This window comes from Pinus tabuliformis, chromosome 4_1, assembly GCF_031772625.1.
Source record: "Pinus tabuliformis cultivar Carrire ecotype Pingquan chromosome 4_1, CPIR1, whole genome shotgun sequence".
Taxonomy (NCBI): Eukaryota; Viridiplantae; Streptophyta; class Pinopsida; order Pinales; family Pinaceae; genus Pinus; species Pinus tabuliformis.
The window spans coordinates 109,428,841-109,448,748 of record NC_142303.1 but is presented as its reverse complement, the minus strand read 5'-3'; the positions used below and the strand labels follow the sequence as shown (position 1 = coordinate 109,448,748).

At 36.6% G+C, this 19,908-nt stretch overlaps 1 protein-coding gene and 1 pseudogene across 2 annotated transcripts; both read right to left on the bottom strand.

The window, feature by feature from the left end:
* Window positions 1–1,785: 1,785 nt before the first annotated feature.
* Window positions 1,786–3,078, bottom strand: LOC149174457 (nematode resistance protein-like HSPRO2 pseudogene; annotated as a pseudogene).
* Window positions 3,079–7,737: 4,659 nt separating this feature from the next.
* On the bottom strand, window positions 7,738–10,656 carry LOC149174456 (LEAF RUST 10 DISEASE-RESISTANCE LOCUS RECEPTOR-LIKE PROTEIN KINASE-like 1.2). 2 transcript variants are annotated; one of them, XM_089422601.1, is made up of 4 exons: window positions 9,840–10,656; window positions 9,676–9,702; window positions 8,407–9,537; window positions 7,738–8,138 (listed from the first exon to the last, which is right to left on the bottom strand). In XM_089422601.1, the coding sequence occupies exons 1-4, from the start codon at window positions 10,630–10,632 to the stop codon at window positions 8,083–8,085; spliced, it is 2,007 nt and encodes a 668-aa protein (XP_089278727.1). In that variant the 5' UTR covers window positions 10,633–10,656; the 3' UTR covers window positions 7,738–8,082. The 2 variants fall into 2 exon arrangements, with proteins under 2 accessions (XP_089278727.1, XP_089278728.1); XM_089422602.1 differs by having other exon boundaries at window positions 8,412–9,537.
* Window positions 10,657–19,908: the final 9,252 nt, after the last annotated feature.

Sequence of the window (19,908 nt, the reverse complement as noted above, 5' to 3'; positions counted from 1 at the left end):
CATGTCAGGCCTTAGTTATTACAACATCAAACAATTTCTTAGATAAGATTATCTCTAACATGCTTTAACTACTACAACACCAACCAAACTAGGCCAAACGAAATTAGGATTGTATACACTCTACCAAACAAGCATGGCCATTTATAACTCTATCATAATGGTTATCACACTTTAACAACGTACAAACTTTGCTCAAACTAGGTTTCTGTCAAGTAACACCAAATATAACAATCTTGTGCTGTACCATCGACCACATCAACCCAGTCCTATTGACTCTCCCGACTAGACAAAATATTCTACAACATAATTTTTTTTAACAAACTGTCACCTCTGCATTCTGACTTTAGTTCAGTCAATTTTACTTTTAAAACCTATAATTAAGAAACAAGACATTGCACCATGTGAAACGTAGACATAAAATATAATGAGATGTTAGTGGGTGTCATGTGCTAGTTTTCACGTTTTTGTTATAGCCCAACAGGTTTAAAGTCGGTTCTCAATATTTTAGATCTTCGACAGAAAATGAATCCCGGACCTCAACACAATTTACTCATTGGCCTTTGTTTATCCATTTCAAGAAAATGACTTTATTTGAAATCCGGTCATGGATCACGGATATTTTAAAAGCTGAAATCCTGTCATGGATCACGGATGACTGTAGCGACGCTATGAAAGTAAATGAATTTAATGAAATTATTTCATCGTTTAAATAAAAAATTGAGAGCCTCCAAATGGTAATGGATGCCTGCAACAACGTTTGAGAAGAAATGTATTTAAAAATACTGATAATGGATCTGAAATACTAATAATGGATACGGATAGGCGGAATCTATGGAACAGAATCAAAATATGGATGAAATAAAACTATATAAATGCAAAAACTGAATATTTACTTTAATCTAAGTGTCACAAATAGCAAGGCCCTAAAGAATTCCGTTAGGTAGAAGTTTGGTAAATTGGTATGGGAAAAGAACTAGCTAGAAAGAAAAAGTACTAAATTGAAGAATTCAACACTACATGTGATCTATAATAAAAAGAGTTTATTTGGAGCTAATATAGATTTAATACATTAAATTTTTTATGATACATTCCATTAAATAAATTCAATAATGTAAAATTATAATTATCTCAATTTCACACAGTGAATTAAAAAATCTTAAAAAACAAAAAAACTGATAAAAAAAAAAAAAAATATTGCATCAAAAAAACTATGATGCATTCCATTAAATAAACTTAACAAATTATAATTATAATTATCTCAGTTTCACACACTGAATAAAAAAATCTTAAAAAAATGTATAAAAATAACAGCATTAAACTACATTTCATGTTTAAATTTATAATGAATTATATAAATATCATTAAACTCATCATAAAATTTAGGTAAAGAATTAAAAAATTAAAAAAAGGAACAACTCGTAAAATTTAATACGGATAATAATTACCTTTTTAATTTTGGACAATCTTTTACACTATTTAACGAAGGAGGAATTGCACACTATGAATCCTTAGTATCATATCCACGTTGGAGAGGGAAAAAAAAAATATCCCAAATTTCTACCACTGTTCTATTGATTGGTCCTACTGATGGGGATGAACAAAAATGAGTCTAATCCTATATCCAATATAATTCTATGTATAGTACTCAAAACTGTCAATGTAAAAAGTGTATGTATGTATTTGGGGTAATACATTGAAAAACTGAAGGAACTATTCTTTCTCTTGTACATTTCACTTGATTTGTCTGTAGATCTTCCAGTGTACCATCCACCATAGTTGTAACTTTTAGTGCCAATAGTAACCCAAAAATGTCTTTGCACTGTCCACACTGGGGAAATAAGGTGGTTCAAAATATATATGACGTAGGGCATCACAAGCACCTAGATATGATGGACCCTTCATTTCAGTGCTACCCATGGTTGTTACTACCAGCTGCTGATACGAGAAGAAAAACCTTTTCACCGCGGCTTCTATTGCCTGGAAGGCCAACAGAACATGTATTGTTGCAACATTGTAAGCACCTGAAGTGTTATGTGAGCGCAGTCCATGTGAATGAAACCAATGCATAAGTGCCTCCTGGAGTCTTGGTCCACCCTTTGGATCAGCCTCAACACCGATGACTTTGGGCACCAGATGCCTTAGTTCCTTGCATGCATTTGTAAGGTCTCTAAGGGGGGCAGACCGAAGGCAATATGCACCTGCAAGCGTACTAGTGCTGCTAATTGCCAACTGGTGTTTAAGGCAAAGGAAATCATCTGGGTCCATCACTAGAAGCAAATGCACAATTTCTGTGAGCATGTTCCACATCCTTTCAACCATCCAACAGTCTGTGGATGCTCCTACGAAATCCCCAGAGTCTATTCTTTCATATACTCTCTGCAACAATTCTTGGCCTACAAATACCCACGCCTCAAAGATCTGGAGGACATTGCAAAGTTTGGCATCTTCTAGATTATGGCACTGTTTATGTTGTTTTAAAGAGTGCAAATATCTTGGCTTGCAGATTCTATCATATTCAAGAAGAGGCTTACCTGACATATTTGGTTCCCCCAGACCTAAAGTGAAGGGAGTCCTCTGCATATGGCCTTCAATGGCAAGCCATATTCTAGAAACCATAGCTTCAGCGCTTTTCCATGTACCCAAACGAGGAAGTAAGCTCTCTTCACTTGTTCTGCTAACCACAGGTAAAGCACCAGGTCTCTGCCATACCTCATGGAAAACTTTCCATGAGAGAACACCACTACTTACTGACAACTGAAGAGTGGGAACCTGCTTGTCATTTTCACAAATCATTGAAATCAACTCAATCTCGGAACTAATTAAGGATTCAAGCCTTCTCTTCCATTCCTCTTTGTCAATGTAAGTCCTTGTGTCACAGAGGACAGACGAAACAAACTGAAAAGTAATCTCCAATGACTGTAAGGCAGCCTTTACCAACCCCTCTCTAGACCAACCAGGCCATTCCTTGAATTTCCACATGGCACTGAGCTCGGGGAGATGCACATACTGCTCGTAACCCGCACACTCCATAGGGGAGGGCTCTATGGATTCTTCAACAAAGGCAAAATAGGATGCCATTTTTTTACAGGACATATTTTTTCCCTGCAAACATAACGAGGAGAGTAAAGACACTAATGCTCTCCATATACCATAATCTAAAAAGAACAACATAATAATAGAATAAACACTAAAATTTTGAAAACTGGATTACATCATACAAAGGTAAATTATTTACTTAATTTATATAAATGGTATTATTAGTGAGGTAAATAAATATAAAATCATATATAAACATATAAGTTTAGTTATATTAAGTGGAGATAACTAAATATATAGATATATAAATAAAATAGTAAATTATTTAATTTTTAAATAAATATATCAATAATAAAAATATATTTGTTAATTTATTAAATAAATAAATAAATATAAAATTAATAATTAATAATTATAATAGTAAATTCCTTAATAATAACATGTTTAGATATCTGGGGTGTTGCAGCCAACCAAAAACTGTGCAACCTCATTGCTGAAGTTGTTACAGTTATGGTGCAACAAACTATATGTTTCAGCTGTATAGCGAGGGCTTATTTCTTCCAGGAATTCTTCAAACATTTCCATCGGGACGTGAGTGACACCCAACTCAACCACTTTCCACGGTTTTCCATAAGGAGTTTGCCCTATAGGGCTGTGTTGAATACCACCCCCAAAGTAATACACCTTCCCATAAACTACCACACCGGTATGCCAAATTCCTTCAATGGCTTTTCCAAGAAAACTAGTTGAGAGTTGACGAGCAAGTATTCAAACACTGTATTTACAAACACTGTATTTACAAAAATAAAATTTTTGAGATTTTTACCCAAATCCAAAATTCACTATAATAATAACATGTTTAGATCTTTGTGGCAATTGGATTGGATCACTTTGTGGGATATACTCCAGACGATCGAAAGGTGAAAACAGAAATAAATTTTAGATTCCATGGATTAGTTCTGTTTTGTGATTAAATTTCCTGTGAAATTATATTTTTAAGAGTATTGAGTTGATTTTGAAAATGGACAGCTTCCGTCTCAACACCAGCTATTGTTTGCATCTCGTTGGGTTCAGTTTTATTAGTATGTATGATCATTATAGCTCTCTACCGTTCAAATCAGCTTCTTCTTGCATACTACCGTTCAAATCAGCTTCTTCTTGCATACTAATACTAGTCCAAATCATAGCTCACATTTTTCCTCTGAACACAAATATGAGATCACTTCAAAACTTCCACGATGCATGCATCTATATGTACATGTCTTATGAATTTAAATTCTTTTCTGATCTTGAATCTAGAATATGCTTGTTTGCTTTGAGCTAAACTATTTCAATGGGGCTGAGTCAATTTACTGATATGTGGTACAGAGAATAGTTACCGTTCTGCTAAAGTTTTCAGTGCCTTGTCCTGGAGTTGGTCTTTGAAATCACCTCTTGTCTGCAAAGATATTGTTGGATTGCTCAACACTGGTGAACCTTACTCACAGGGAAGCCATTGCGCGACCTTGGAGAGACTTTGTGCTTGGGAGAAGAAGCTCTATGAGAAAGTCAGGGTATTTGTCTTTCAACTTGACCTCTTTTTCCTTATTTTCTTGATCCCATATATTGAACGGCTGTTTTTGTACTTAAATATTGTTGCCCACTTTACTCATACATAGCGAATGAAATCATCTGTTAGGTTTGCAATGGCCAACAGTGCAAAGCCATTTTTTAGCAAATCTTTGCTGTGGAATAAATTAAGAAGCTGAATCCAGAGAAATTACACTGTTCTGATGCAAGATCCTGAGAATATTCAGAACCTTTTAAAATCAAATAGAGAAGATATTAAGACAATTTTTCTATCTAAATTAGTTATAGCTCTTAAAGATTTGTTTAAGGACACCAGCATAATTCTTCATTTTTTGCTTTGATAGGCATGGCTTGTCTGATTGTATGTAACGGTGGTTAATTTTTACCAGTTATTTTTATGGCTTCACAGAACAAAGAATCTGCAAAGATAACGTTACAGAAGAAAATGCGACTGTTGCGCAGTCAGCAATCAAAAGGTTATGAAGAAACAAAGATTAACAAAACGAGAAGAGATATAGAGATGCTGCAATGTTATATACTGCAAGAACGTGAGGATGTAATTACAATTTCAGCATCAATTTTGAACCTGAAAGAGAACCAATTGTACCCACAGCTTGTTGAGCTTTCAGAAGGGTAAAAACGAACATGTGACGCCTATGAGTTTTACTGCTCGTTCAGTTTACTGTTCTTGATATTGCTTTGTATTACTATTCTCGTTCAGTTGATTGCTTTGGATATGCTGCGTTATCTTTTCCTTGTATTTGGTGGTATTTAAATATTTTAGAATTCTGCCTGCTAAATTGTTGATATATAGTGAAATACTAATTTCAAAGGAACTGGATCGAAACCAGGAAAACTGTAGTAGAAACTTTAAAGCGACCGGATCCAAACCAGGATAAGTGAGGCGAATCAAAAGGCCTGATCAAGGAACAGCAGCACTAACCTTGCAGACCGCTGCTCTCGATAACTAGTGGCCAGGTGCTCCAGGTCTGCGCTGTTCCGAATTGCCGAAGGTGCTCCAGGTCTGCGCTGTTCCGAATTGGGGAATTGAACTGCAGATAATCTCCCGGGACTTTGAAGGCCGGAGGAGGTTGGTGAGCTCTCCCCTCCGGCATTAATCCTGATGCCATCAATACGATGTGAGGGATGTCCTGGGAACTGCACCGGCGGCGGATCCATACTTCGGCAGATTTACTTCATCAATACAATGCCATGAATGAACCTCAAGGTTGGCGGCGGGCAGGTCGGAGAGGGCTTTTTGCGGGCAAGTCGGAGGGTATGATCGATGCCGTCGATTGCTGTCGCCGGGCTCTGACACAGGTACCCCCATAGCATTAACTTTGCTATGGGGGTGGAAATAGGAATTGCCGTCCATGACCACCACTGAATATTATTATATAAAACAAAATATTATTAAACCCATCAACTTAAAGAATTGCCATTCCACCAAACAACCTCATTAGAGAAAAGTCATTGTTTTAAATTCATTTATCTACTGAAAGTCGCCCTTATATGGAATATGTTTTATGTGAATAGAATCCTTTCTGACTAGTATTTGTATTATATAAATCTTTTTAGTTATAGTCAATTGTATAAATTTTATTATATAGTTCTAGATGGTAGAGTAATTGTATTTAATTTACGAGAGGTTTAAATTTATTTAATCTAAATGTGTTTCTAACGAGTGGTCCATTTGGTAAATTTAATTTATTAAAAAGAATTATATTAAAATACAAAATAAATCAATTATATAATATATAATATCGTGATCGACCTTGAAGTTTTTGGTGGGACCAGCAAGACGTCAAATCAGCATGATACTTAGTCAGCCTATTCCAAAAATCTCCAACTACTTGTCCATACCACAGCGAAACCAAAACAGATTTAAGCAATCGCTAATAACCCCGCAAATCACTCCCCAAACCAACCATTCCAGTCAAAGACAATTCTCTACGCTAAAGAGGCGACTTCTTGACTGTTTACTAGGTAGATTTTTAAGTTGATTAAAAAAAGGAAAATCATAATTTCTGTTTATTGTATTTACATAGTCTAAATGTTTTAAGGGATTTTCAAAATATTTATTTTTTATTAAATATAAAAAATAACCAAAAAAATATTATCTCAAGAAAAATGATGTCACCAAATTCTAACCAAGAAAATACCATAAAATAAGTTGGTCATGTGACCCAATTCCGGATCCCAAAAAAATAAAATACCGAAAAATCGCTCCGTAAGAATACGTCTGTATTCATGGAAAAGTCAGGGAACCTGGTCCAAGTTTTAATAATATAAATTCGGTCCAATTTATCGTAGAGTTCAGGGCTATTGAATATTGACTTTAAATCTACCTGCTGACCGTTCTGCAATCTGCATCCAATGAAAATAATGCATATCTTTCCGGTCACTAATCCAAAACCGCGTGGAATCTGAGGTCTGTTATCCATTTGAAGGACTGGTGGAGATTTTTTCGCTCACAAAATCCAAATCGCGTGGAATTTTATCTTTTATAAATTCCAAGCTATTTTTCCATTATTCCAACTGCTGAAAATTGAAAGTAGAGAGTTTTTCCATGGTCGTGGTAAAGATCAGATATGCTGTAGCTGAAGGAGACCTGCATTGAATATGCCATGCCTCTGATTTATGTGACTACATAAATAAACATTGTACAGTCTAGGCAATCACGATGCACATGATGTCAGATGAGCTGTTCCTAGGTATATTAAAGGGCTTTGTCTACACATGTTTTATTTGGGAGTTTTTATGCGAATCTGTTAATTTTTTTTGGGTTAAATTTTAATTTTTGTTATTTAAAATGAGTTTTTGGTACAAATATAAATTCAATATTTTAAAATACTTTTAGGAGAGTTTAAACTAAATTTTAATTTTTATTATTTAAAGAAATTTTTTAATTACATATATAGATTCAACACTAAAAGAATTCCCAAAACATTAAATAATAGAAAGTTTAAAATTCAGAGAATTTAAAGCTCAAACATGTGATTTCGATAGATCTTTTTAAAAATAGAACAAATATATATCAAAGTTGAAAGATTCCCTATTTAAATTAAAAAAAAATAACATGATTTTAATTTTAATTTTTTAAAGAGAAAGATAAGTTTGAAAATATTAAATCGTCTTTCTTCACATTATAAATCTATTTTTAACCCAAAAAAAATTACAATAACTTTTGAATTTATCTGATTTTTGAATTCATCCGATGCTTCCCTGTATACATAAAGTTCCCAAATCCTGAACTAGCCCTATAGCGCTATTACCAGTATACAGAGTATTTCATAATATGCAAAATATACTCAAAAAGATATCCGTACAGCGAAATCTATATGTAAACCTGCCTGTGATCCCTAATAGCTTATGAAAAAAACCGCTTTGCAATGGTTGCACTGTTAGTGGCGGAGAAAAAGGTAGACTGAAAAGAGACCGCCTTTATTCTCAACGCTTAGCAGGTTGAAAATCATGTCAATGTGGTCTGTCCACCATGTTCTGCTTGCTGCTCATGTCCTCAACCACGTGCCCTGCCATGTTCACTGAACCTCAGGTCTAAATCTATTGATGAAGAGAATTATCCCACTTTCTAATTGAATTTTTTTATAAAGTAAATGACTAATTTCTTCCGAGCTGTGATACAGTGATATCTGTTTTTGCAAATAAATATGCAAAACATCTGCTCATAGAGGGCAGTGACACATAAAGCTAAAATCCTAACCCAACTGGAAAACTGCAGATTAAACATTGTATATAAGCGAGAAATTTATGCACTGATGTTGGGGGTGGAGCTTATACTGGACCAGTTGTCTTGCACAGAGATGGGAGATAATGGCTGTTTGCTGTTTGGAAACGATCCCCACTGTTGTTCACCTGGATCAGTGGAGGTATCCCACGATTGTTTGATTTCCCTGAGCTGAGCAGCAACTTCTGTCATGTGTGGCCTGCCATCCCTCTCTGACGCAAGGCATCGAAAGGCTAATTCGGCAACTGCACTAACCGTGACCTTCAGCTCATGATTTGCTTCAATCTCCAACTGCGGATCCACTAGTTCATGCAAAGCCCCTTCTTGGATCTTCGATTTCGCCATGTTAGCAAGGCCGATTTCGTTTGTATTCCGATTTATGTCCACCGCTAATTTGGCAGAGATGATCTCCACCAAAACGACTCCGAAGCTGTAGACATCGGATTTCTCCGTCAATTGATAGCACTGATGGTATTCCGGATCAACATAACCTTGTGTGCCTTGTGGAGAAGTGGTGACATGTGAGGCATTGACAGGCACAATTCTGCAAAGCCCAAAATCTGCCACTTTGACACTGAAATTCTCGTCTAAGAGAATATTAGAGGATTTCACGTCTCTGTGGAATATAGGCGGATCAATGCTGTGAAGAAAAGCCAAGGCCTCGGCAGTTTGAATAGCAATGTTCAAGCGGACATTCCATGGTAATCCATTGGGGTTTTTGCGGTCGCCATGAAGATGATCGTCTAGGGTCCCATTTGGGACAAATTCGTATACAAGCAGCAGCTCCGGACTATCTGCAGAGGTGCAGCCATAAAGACGAACAACATGTGGATGATTCAAGGTCGAAAATACCTTCACCTCGTTGATGAACTGTTCGAGCCTCTTTGAGTTATCTTGGTAAAGTCTCTTTACTGCCACAGTTCGTCCGTCCCGAAGTTTCCCCAGATAGACCGACCCAAACCCTCCATCCCCAAGTTCGTTCTCCTCGTGGAAGCAATTTGTAGCCTGTTGAAGTTCTTCATAAGAAAATATTGGCAAATTGCCTATCTCACGCCGAGGGAGCATAGCTGCTTCCATGTCCCCACTAGCAAGACCCCTGCTAAGAGTTTTTCTCCCCCTGGCATAGAACCTTAAGAACAGTACTGCTGCTATTGCTACCAGCGCAGCTCCTCCAATGGAACAGCCTGAGGTGGATTGAAGAGATTAATATCAATGTGCACTTTCTCCAACTCCTCGAAGAATATCAATTGTAAAAAAGAAATTGCAAATTCACATTGAAGTTGATAAATCGGAGATACTGAATAAGGAGAAATCATATTTACCTATTATAATTGACTTGTTTCGACCTCCTGTATCAAGGATCCACAATTTTTAGTAAGAGGGAGCATAGGGAAACTGAAGACATAATACGAACTGGTAGAGTAGAAAAGACTATTTCATATATCTTTACATATTGGCACGTATAGAGGCCGATGAGTAAACCCACCATTGGAGGAGCATTTGTCTGAAGTCCGTGTGTTATCGGGACAAATGCACTGAAACTTTGTCGGATTTGAAATGTCATAACCACAGCTCCCGTTACTTACGAAACAATCCTCACACATTAGAAATCTGTTCGTGTCGGCCTGCCATGTCACCTTAAAACCATTCTCTCGTAAAGTGTTAATATCAATACTATCCAAATGACCTCGGGGTCTCACAACTGGAAGTCGAAATACATTACAGGAGGGCGTCTTCCAGTTTAAAGATAGATTAAAACTGTAGAGCCATTGATCACCACATAAACTAGAACTGTTCTGATCAGGTATTTCATTGCAATGCTTCCAAAGGGTGAGAGTAATGTCATCATCTGTATCGCGAACCTGAAAATGAGAATCGGAACTCCAGAATTGAGAGTAGTTACCTGATAAACTGCATTTATCCCCAAACAGATTATTGTTAACAATTGTCATGTTTTGTTGATAGTCACTTATCTCTGACTCCATGTACCCCAATATGCGATATTCGTTTCCACTGATATTGAGCATAGGATGGCCGCTGTGATCTTCACACTCATGAAGCTGTAAGTCAGGGTCACCGCATCCGCTGCCATTTTTGCCAAAAGGATAGCCGAAGTTAAAGTACCCACATGGAAATCTATCCGAATAACAATCCTGGTATTGGATGCCGAGACATGAGGTTATGGAACAGAGGAAAAGGAGGAAGGCATATACAACAAGGAGACAAAGATGAAGAGTGAGAGGCATTGAATTGCTATAGAGAAGCGCACGTATTCTCATGCTCTGCACTACACTTCTGTTGGACATAAAATGAATGAGTCGCGACTTCAGCTTATTGGGACGTGTGAAGAGGGTTTCCCCAAATCCATTAAGAAGAGGAAGGGAGATGGAATTAGAAATTAAAACATAAAACCACAAACTTTTATTAATCTCTTTACTCAATTATATCATGCTTATATAGGAATTCCTAACCACTCATAACTAACTCTGTTCAACTGCTTATAACTAATTTTGTTCAACTGCTCCATAACTAAATCTATTTCTGCATTATTTTCACATCCTCCCTTAATAGAGAAATGGATTTTCTACCATACCTAACTGACTTCTAGAACTTGTACTTTGAACATCTGTTGTATTCTCTAGATTGATCTAGCTACTGCATTAACAGAGGGTAGTTGGAATTAATGCCTTTCTACCACTCCCCCTTAATTCCAACTATATAACATATACTATAGCACGATATACAAGAAACTATATTCTTAATCATGACGACTTAAACTGTAACTTGCCTGCTGGTCTAAGTCTCAGCTAGGCTTACAACAAAACATTTCATTTTTGCCTTCTTATTAAAAGGTCCATGCTTGTTCCTTTTCCATTGCTGGTGCAGTTTCATCTTCACCTTTTTGGGTTTCCTTATGAAATTCCTTTGCTCCTTGCTTACATACTTAACGTCAACAACCTCTTTTGGATTGAGAGGCAATGCAAGATCTCGAACGAGGTAATTTAATTCATGTTCTCCCCACTTTCCATGAGGAACCAATGAAGGAGTCACCAAAATGCAGTCATCTTTGAACATGAGCGGCCTTCGAAGAACATCCATGGTAGTATCCTCTAAAGTAGCAGTCATCTTAAAAGTAAATCCAATAAAACTTCTAACAACCGGGCAAGTTTTAATCTTAGTGATTTCTTCAACAGCGTGATCCTCAACAACATGAGTGATTTCTTCAGGGACATGATCTTCAACAACATGAAACTCTTTGTCAATGGACTCAAAAACACTGCTAATCCCAAATGGGTTCATGAGAAAATGATCATTAAAAAAATCATTGTCAAAAAAATCTAAAATAATAGACATATCAGTGAGCTTTATCACACTTCAATCAGCTTTATCACACTTCAAACAGAATGCCTTTTCTACTGCCTCTCTCTGCTCTCTTTGGCCCTCCGGGCTCCTCCAATTAGACCCGCTGTCACAAACAGTGTTCACTAACAGCACTCTCTTGAACAAGACCCACTTACACGATTTTTGCAACAAAACAAAGAAAACCGGGCCGACTGAAAAAGAATATGACCACGGTAGTAGAAACGGTGGAAGCTTGCAAAACACACCAGCAAAGTTCTGGCAGCAAGGTTTCAAGAAAATCAAAGAAACACACGCAGGGAGTCTCCGTCTTCTTCTGGACACACCGGTTCTCACAACAGCAACTGCTACCCGAGTCCTTGACAGGGGTCTTGGCAGCACATACGCACAATAGCAACTGCTACCCGAGTTCTTGACAGGGGTCTTGGCAGCACACCAGCAAGTGGATTCTGGACAGGGCGTTCTTGACAGCGTTCTGGACAACGACGGACAGCACCACACAAACACTACAAAGCCTGAAATGGGTTAAATTGTTAAACCACAACGGTAAGCCGACAACATGAAAATCCGAAACACGATATCTGAAGTGCAGAACTAAAAGCGGTAATCGCACTTGGTCAATTCAACAGTAGATTGCAGTTAATCCCCTGGTCAATACCTCACCACAACCCACGAACACCTCAGATGACTCACGTTGCCACAGTTCTGGAGTTGATCTGAGAAGTGCAGATTGAATTAGAATATGGGCTGCAAAATAAGAGAGAACCAGCAAAACGTGGCTGTCTGGTCGTTATGACTTCTTTTGATGACCGATCGAGAATACATTTGAACCAGTCGAAAATAGACTTGACATCGAAATTTTTGTCGGGTGACAGATACTCTTCGCTACTGCACAGTAGGAGGAAGAAGACGGACTTCAGAAGTTTCAAGAAAAACCAACCTGGTTTTGCGGAATCGTATCTCAAAGTTCAGCTCGGAGATGCCGGATTTGTCCTGGAAGATGTTCCCCACCTTACAAACTTCTTACCAGTATCGGTGCTCGGGATGCCGTCTCAGCCGCAGTCTCTTCACCGCAGACAGACCACCACGTTTATCTCCACGGGTTTGTGGCCTCACCCCGCTGGCTTCTGGCAATTGGCTGTGATTTCACCTCACGGCTTTCACCGCACAGAAAACTCACCCCGCTGGCTTCTCTCACGGCAGTATACAGGACGCCTCCTCAAACTCAACTCGTTTCTGGACAGGGCCAACAGCACACCAGTCCACGCAAAGAGTAGAGCAGACGGTAACACGGACGCACTCCACGCTTCAGCGTCGTCAGCACTTGCACCAGAGACGGTCTTCGACAGCACAACTGCAAACGGTTCAATCCACGGCAGAGTGGGTTTTCAACAGCTTCTCGACCAGAAAACTCACACAGTCTTGCTCCTCGACGGCATACGACAGCATAAATACCCGAGTTCTGGACAGGGCCAAACTCGACGCACTCGCTTCAGAACTCACACACAGCACTCCACGCTCACCGCACTAGCAACGGTCTTTCTCGACAGCACACCAAAAACTCACGGAGAACCAGCAACGATTCTTCTCGACAGCATAAAGAAACACGCCTTCTTGACAACACCGTCTCCGTCTTGCTTCTTGACAGTTCTAATACGCACAACAGCAACTGACGGCTTCAAAGATCGTCTTGCTTCCTTCAACCAACGTCAACACACAGGTTTACAACTGCGGCTTTAGACAAGGAGAGCAGACGTCTCTCCTCCTCACTCCTGAGCCCGTCTGGCTCTGATACCAAATTAAAACATAAAACCACAAACTTTTATTAATCTCTTTACTCAATTACATCATGCTTATATAGGAATTCCTAACCACTCATAACTAACTCTGTTCAACTGCTTATAACTAATTCTGTTCAACTGCTCCATAACTAAATCTATTTCTGCATTATTTTCACATTAGATAGAGTGGATGTGAGTGAAATGGCAAGGAAACTTCGAAGTCAACAAGTCAATTAGACTTTGCTTGACTTATTACCGGGGAAGCCTGTAATTCCGTTGTTATTTTATTTACGGACAGGAAGATTCGTCGTTGCTTCTGCTGTCCATCAGAGACATGTTAAATTCCACGCGCCTTCTCCAATCCGTGAAGACTCTGAAAAGGCCTATATAAAACACGCCCGTTGACAAACTTAAACGGCTGATTTTGACCTACAATATCGCTATTGCTTCGATATTTCTGCAATATTTTTATTTTGAAATATTTTGTCGTTATATATCTTATCCAGATTTTTATAATGAAAATTTTGTGTTTTTATTATTAATTTAAAAACTAATACAATCATATGTAATTAATATATATTTTAAAAATTAATTTAATATAAAACTATATATTAAATTCATAAAAATACTAATATAACATTTAAATTATTAAATTATAATATTTATTAAACCATATTATTATATATAACTTTTACTTAATAATTTTTAAATTAATTAAATTAAAATTTAATAACATGACGTATAGCTTTTAATAAAGTCTCCTATATTAATGTGATTTGTGTTTACTCTACCATAAACAAAAACTCTATGTGTTGTGTTAATGTGACACTTGGAACGACTGTTCATTTGATAGTTCATTTGGTATCGGTGCAGCGAAAAAGAAATCGACGCACCACTATGTAGACTAATACCAAATGAGTAAATATCTTTTTAATAAATGATAAATCTAGCTATTTTATGAATGATTTTTTAATAAATTAAATATAAGATTCCACCCAAGATTATATCATGTTTTAGATGGAGAATATTTTCAAGATTATGAAATTTTGGCCATTCATAATTTAGAATTAAAATTTTGAAGTTTCTCAAGCCTAATTCTAATATAGACTATATCTACACCTTAGGTATTAAATTGGGTGGTAGGAGTTATTATTATTATTACTAGTACTTCCATATTAAATATATTAATGTTGTTGATATAGCCGAAGGTTGTATAACTAGCAATTGCATCTCATGTTGCAAAAGAAACACGGTAAGGCGGTAGCATAGGAAAGAGTATCATAGAAGAAAGTAAAAAGTTTATGCAATTTTGTTTTTTTTACGAGCGTTTGATTGAGAAAAACTTTGAAATTTAAACTTTTATTCCAAGTGTGTAAGCCTCCCACTACTTTTCCTTCCCTTGCAGCTTTGGAATGTTTACCGCTCATGTTACCAAAAGGTAGTGTTTTATGAAGACGTAGTATAAGCTAGATAGAAAACACCTTTCCCTTACATGTTGTATATTAGATAAACACCATATCATATAAACACATAAAGATATCATATCATTTGCCAAAAGATTGGCACTTGGCCCTTTCTTTGAAGGGAAGAAAGGCCCTTTTCTTTTTAATCAATTAATGTAAAATAAACCAGTACATCTTTCAAAATATTTGGGGCATATGATCATCCAAAAAATCAGCCCAGTGTCATAGACAACCAAAATGTCAAAATGATCCACCCTGATGCGAAATAGCATCCCAGTAACCAAACATGTGTATCCACATATAGTAACAATTTAAGCATCATAGTGAGAGGGAAAAACACGAAATTAGAGACCCAAATACATATGATTCAGGGTCAGAAAACATGTAGTAGGAGAATCAAAATACTGCAACATAGAGAACTTTGACTTCAAGAACAATATTCTTTTTAACACTTGGCACTATGAAGCCTGTAATTATTGAGTTCGGCCTCCCAGCAACCATTAATGGAGCTGAATTCCAAATAATTTTTCACTCATGGCCATGATGCAACTTCGTATTGGCTTTGGAAGCCAGTGAAATCTCATGTGTGTGCCAATGATGTAGGTTTTCGCCAAGTTGTCAATCACTGGTAAGGCTGTTAGTTTACTTGAACAAATGATACATAGTTTTCAATGTATGTAAGGTTTATGCTTCAAGAACAATATTCATTTTAACACCACTAAAACTCTGAAGCCTATAGTTATTGAGCTCAGCGCCCCACTAACCGTTTCGAGAGTTGAATCCAAACAAATTTTCACTCATGGCATTGATGCAACTTCGTAGTGGCTTTGGAAGCTAGCGAAATCTCACGTGTGTGCCATTGATGCAGGTTTTCACCATGTCGTCAATCACTAGTAAGGTGATTAGTTTATTTGCACAGAGTATAGATAGTTTTCAATGTATTTAGTTTCCTCATTGACTGTAATGGTGTATATGACAATGTGGTAAAAAAGAAAAATTTTGACATTTACATTGTGGTACAACTTTTTTGTGCATCGGTGCATATTTTTTTATCTGGAGGTGAATAATAGACTTCTAAGATGGCCTTTCTATCATTTTCATTTATGCAAAGGCTTATACTAGACCGTAATTCTCTGTACAAATTGACAAGTTATGGACACACGCTTGCATGGAGTCCTATATTATTGCAATTAATAGGCAGTTGTGTTGTATGCACCCCATCGTCAAGCTATTGCAACCACAATTGTGTTACAGTATGGAAATTAATGCATTGGCTCACCAGAGCTTGATATGGAGGAGTTATTGAATCTTGCTTTACACCAGACAAATACTCCATGGAGTTAAGTGCATATGTATATAACAAAAAATGGTGCTTTGACATGGAGGCCTCATAGTACATTTAATAGATATAAATCAAATTAAGTAGTAGTAATCCAAATTAACAATCAATAGACATAAATTACAAATAGACGGAGATTAAAAAATTGCTTTACCATGCAGTTAATCAAAACAACGTGTAAACTTACTGCTACAAAATCTGAATGAATCATGTGCATTGATATTGTGGTGAGTTGAAGCTACTGCCACACCATAATACAAACATAACTGCAAGTTAATTTGTTTTTATCATAAAACACATGGTAACAATACAATTTGTTTGGACTCTAGAGTATTGACAAATCATACTGCATTATAAATGCACTTCATTACTTATTTTTATAAAAATATATTTATTATAATCTAGTGATTAAGAAATCCATGATCATACTAATAACCCTAATTTTACACTCAATAAACATAAAAGTTATATTATAAATTAACAGAGTTTAAAGAATTTCATATACCACATTACTTGTATTACATAAGGTTGATCCAAAAAACATACAAAACATGCATGAATATCGTGGTGAGTTGGAGCTCTTGCCACAACATAATACAAACAGAATTGCAAGTCAGTTTGTTTTTATCATAAAATACTTAGTAGTGGTCAAATTAGTTTGGAGTATTACATAACACTCAAATTCTTTTATCCCCTCTATCTACTTGGCACCACTAACAAAACAAGTTAGCCACCAAAATGCTATGCGAACAGCTCACAAAATAGAAGAAAAGATAGAGCAACGACTTCAAAACCAGCCTCTTCAAGGGGGAAATCTCCTTTAAATTACACAAATGAACAATTCTTGGATGATACAAATGACAAAACCACCTTTCTATATATAGGAGTCTAAGGGGTCACAATATAATCAGAGCTGACATAACAATATTAATATAAGGGCACAACAATAACAATAGTGGGCTTCTATGGGGCACAATAATAACAATATGGGGACAATAGGGGCACAACAATAACAATAAAGACTACAATGACAATAGTAATGGGAGAATCACTAGTATTATAAGGACCTAACATGCCCATTTCCAAAAAATTGTTGTCCTCAACGCTTGAGTAGTTATGGATGCTTCTGTATAAAATTCTTATCCTCCCATTTAGAATCTTCAGCGGGTAAGTTCTTCCACTTGATGAGATACTTCGAAATTGATCGATTTTGTAGCTGTTGAGTTCTTGTTTCTGTGATTGCTTTAGGTTCCATATGATTTTTCCCTCCTCATCAAGTTCTGGCAATATTGTTTGAAATGGGAGCTTGTCACCTATAACCTTCTTTAAGCATGAAACATGGAAAACTGGGTGCATTCAAGAAGCTGCAGGAAGCTCCAATTTGTATGCCACAGTACCAATCTTTTGCAACACCTTGTACAAACCATACTACTTTGGTGATAATTTATTATCCTTCTTAGCTTACTTGAGGGACATTTGTTTATATGGTTGTAGCCGTAGAAATACCCAGTCACCTACATCAAAACTTCTTTTGTTGCGATGTTGATCGGCCTGTTATTTCATTCTATTTTGCACCAAAGTGAGGTCATCCTTTAAGAGTTGGAGAACTTGTTGTTGATGCTTGATGTGATCTTCTACTGCTTCAACCTTAGAATTTTCTCTTAAATATGTTGGGATGATAGTCGATGATATCCATAAAGTGCCATAAATGGGGTCATTTTTGCTGTAGTATGAAAGGAAGTGTTATACCACCATTCAACCAGAGGCAACCATTTGACCCATTGTGTGTGTTTATCAGATACAAAGCAACAAAGGTATCCTTCCAAACATTTGTTTACTATTTCAGTTTGCCCATTAGATTGAGGATGATAAGATGAGCTATGAGCTAACTCAGTACCAAGACAAGAAAATATTTTTGTCCAAAAATTTCCTATGAAAATGAGATCTCTCTTGCTTACAATAATCTTTGGGTTTCCATGTAGCTTTTGAATTGTTTCCATAAATGCAGTAGAAATTGTAATGGATTTAAATGGATGAGATAATGCACAAAAGTGTGCATACTTGCTAAGTCTGTCAACTACCACCATGATGCCACTCTTTCCTTTGGACTTGGGTAAACCTATGATAAAATCCATTGAAACCTCCTCCCAATGTTGACTTGGAATGAATAAAGGTTGTAATAAACCTGGGGTCTTAATTGTTTCAACCTTATTTTTTTGGCAAACCAAACATTCTGCCACAAACTTTAGAATATCAGATTTAAGGCCATCCCAAAAAAAATCCTTCTTAACCCCATGGTAAGTTTTTAAAAATCCTGATTGCCCTCCTAAGGGAGAGGTGTGCAATTCCATAAGAATGTTTTGGTTGAGTTGGGAATTCTTACATAGGTATAGGCAATCTTTGTACCATAACGAATCATTTTTCCAGCTAAATGTATCATAGGTACTTGGATCTTGTTGTATCTTTTGAATGAGTGCCCACACTTCTTCGTCATTCTTCCATTCATCCCTTGCTTCATTTATCCAATCTGGTTGGAGAATATAAATGGTGCAAAGCAATGCTTCCACATCCTCATCCTTTCTTGAGAGTGCATCTGCCACAACATTTTGATTCCCTTTTTTGTAGATGATTTCAAAGTCATAACCCAACATATTTGTGACCCATTTTTTCTTCTCTTCTGATGATAATCTTTGTTCTAAAAATTATTTAAGACTATCATGATCCATTTTTACCTTGAAGTGTCTTCCCATTAGGTAGGGTCGTAATTTCTTAAGTGCATGTAGTATTTCCAAAATTTCCTTCTCATAAATAGCTTTGTGTAAATAATTTCCTTTGAATGGATGACTTTTGAAAGCAATGGGTCTTTCTTCTTGCATTAAAACAACATCAATTCCATTTACCGAGGCATTACTTTCCATAATAAAGGTTTTTGTGAAGTCCGGCATAGCTAAGACCGATGCTTGGCACATTGCTTCTTTAAGATGTTCAAAGGCCTTTGTTGCTTCTGGAGTCCATGAAAATGCATCTTTTTTCAATAATGTTGTTTGAGGTGCTACTATTCTCCCATAATTCTTAACAAACTTGTGATAATACCTTGTCAACCCGAGAAATTCTTGCAGATGCTTTATGGATGTGGGGATTTTCCATTCCTTAATGGATTTAATTTTTCTAGGGTCTACCTTAACACCTTCATGATATACAATATGACCCAGATATTCCACCTCTTGTACTCCAAAGAAACATTTGGAGTTTTTTTTCATATAGTTGTTTCTCCTCCAATAGTTTGAGCACCCTATCAACATGTTGAACATGATCCTTCCAAGACTTGCTGTAGATTAGTATACCATAAAAAAATACTAACACAATTTTTCTAAGGAAGGGTTTGAAAATGGAATTCATCAAACCTTGAAATGTAGAAGGTGCATTAGTAAGGCCAAAAGGCATGACCAAAAATTCATAATGACCCTCATGAGTTCTAAATGTTGTTTTCAGAATGTCTTCAATCTTCATTTTGATTTGATGATATCCTAAATGAAGATCCAACTTGGTGAAGTAAATTGATCCATGCAATTCATCCAATAATTAATGAATGACCGGAATGAGAAATTTATC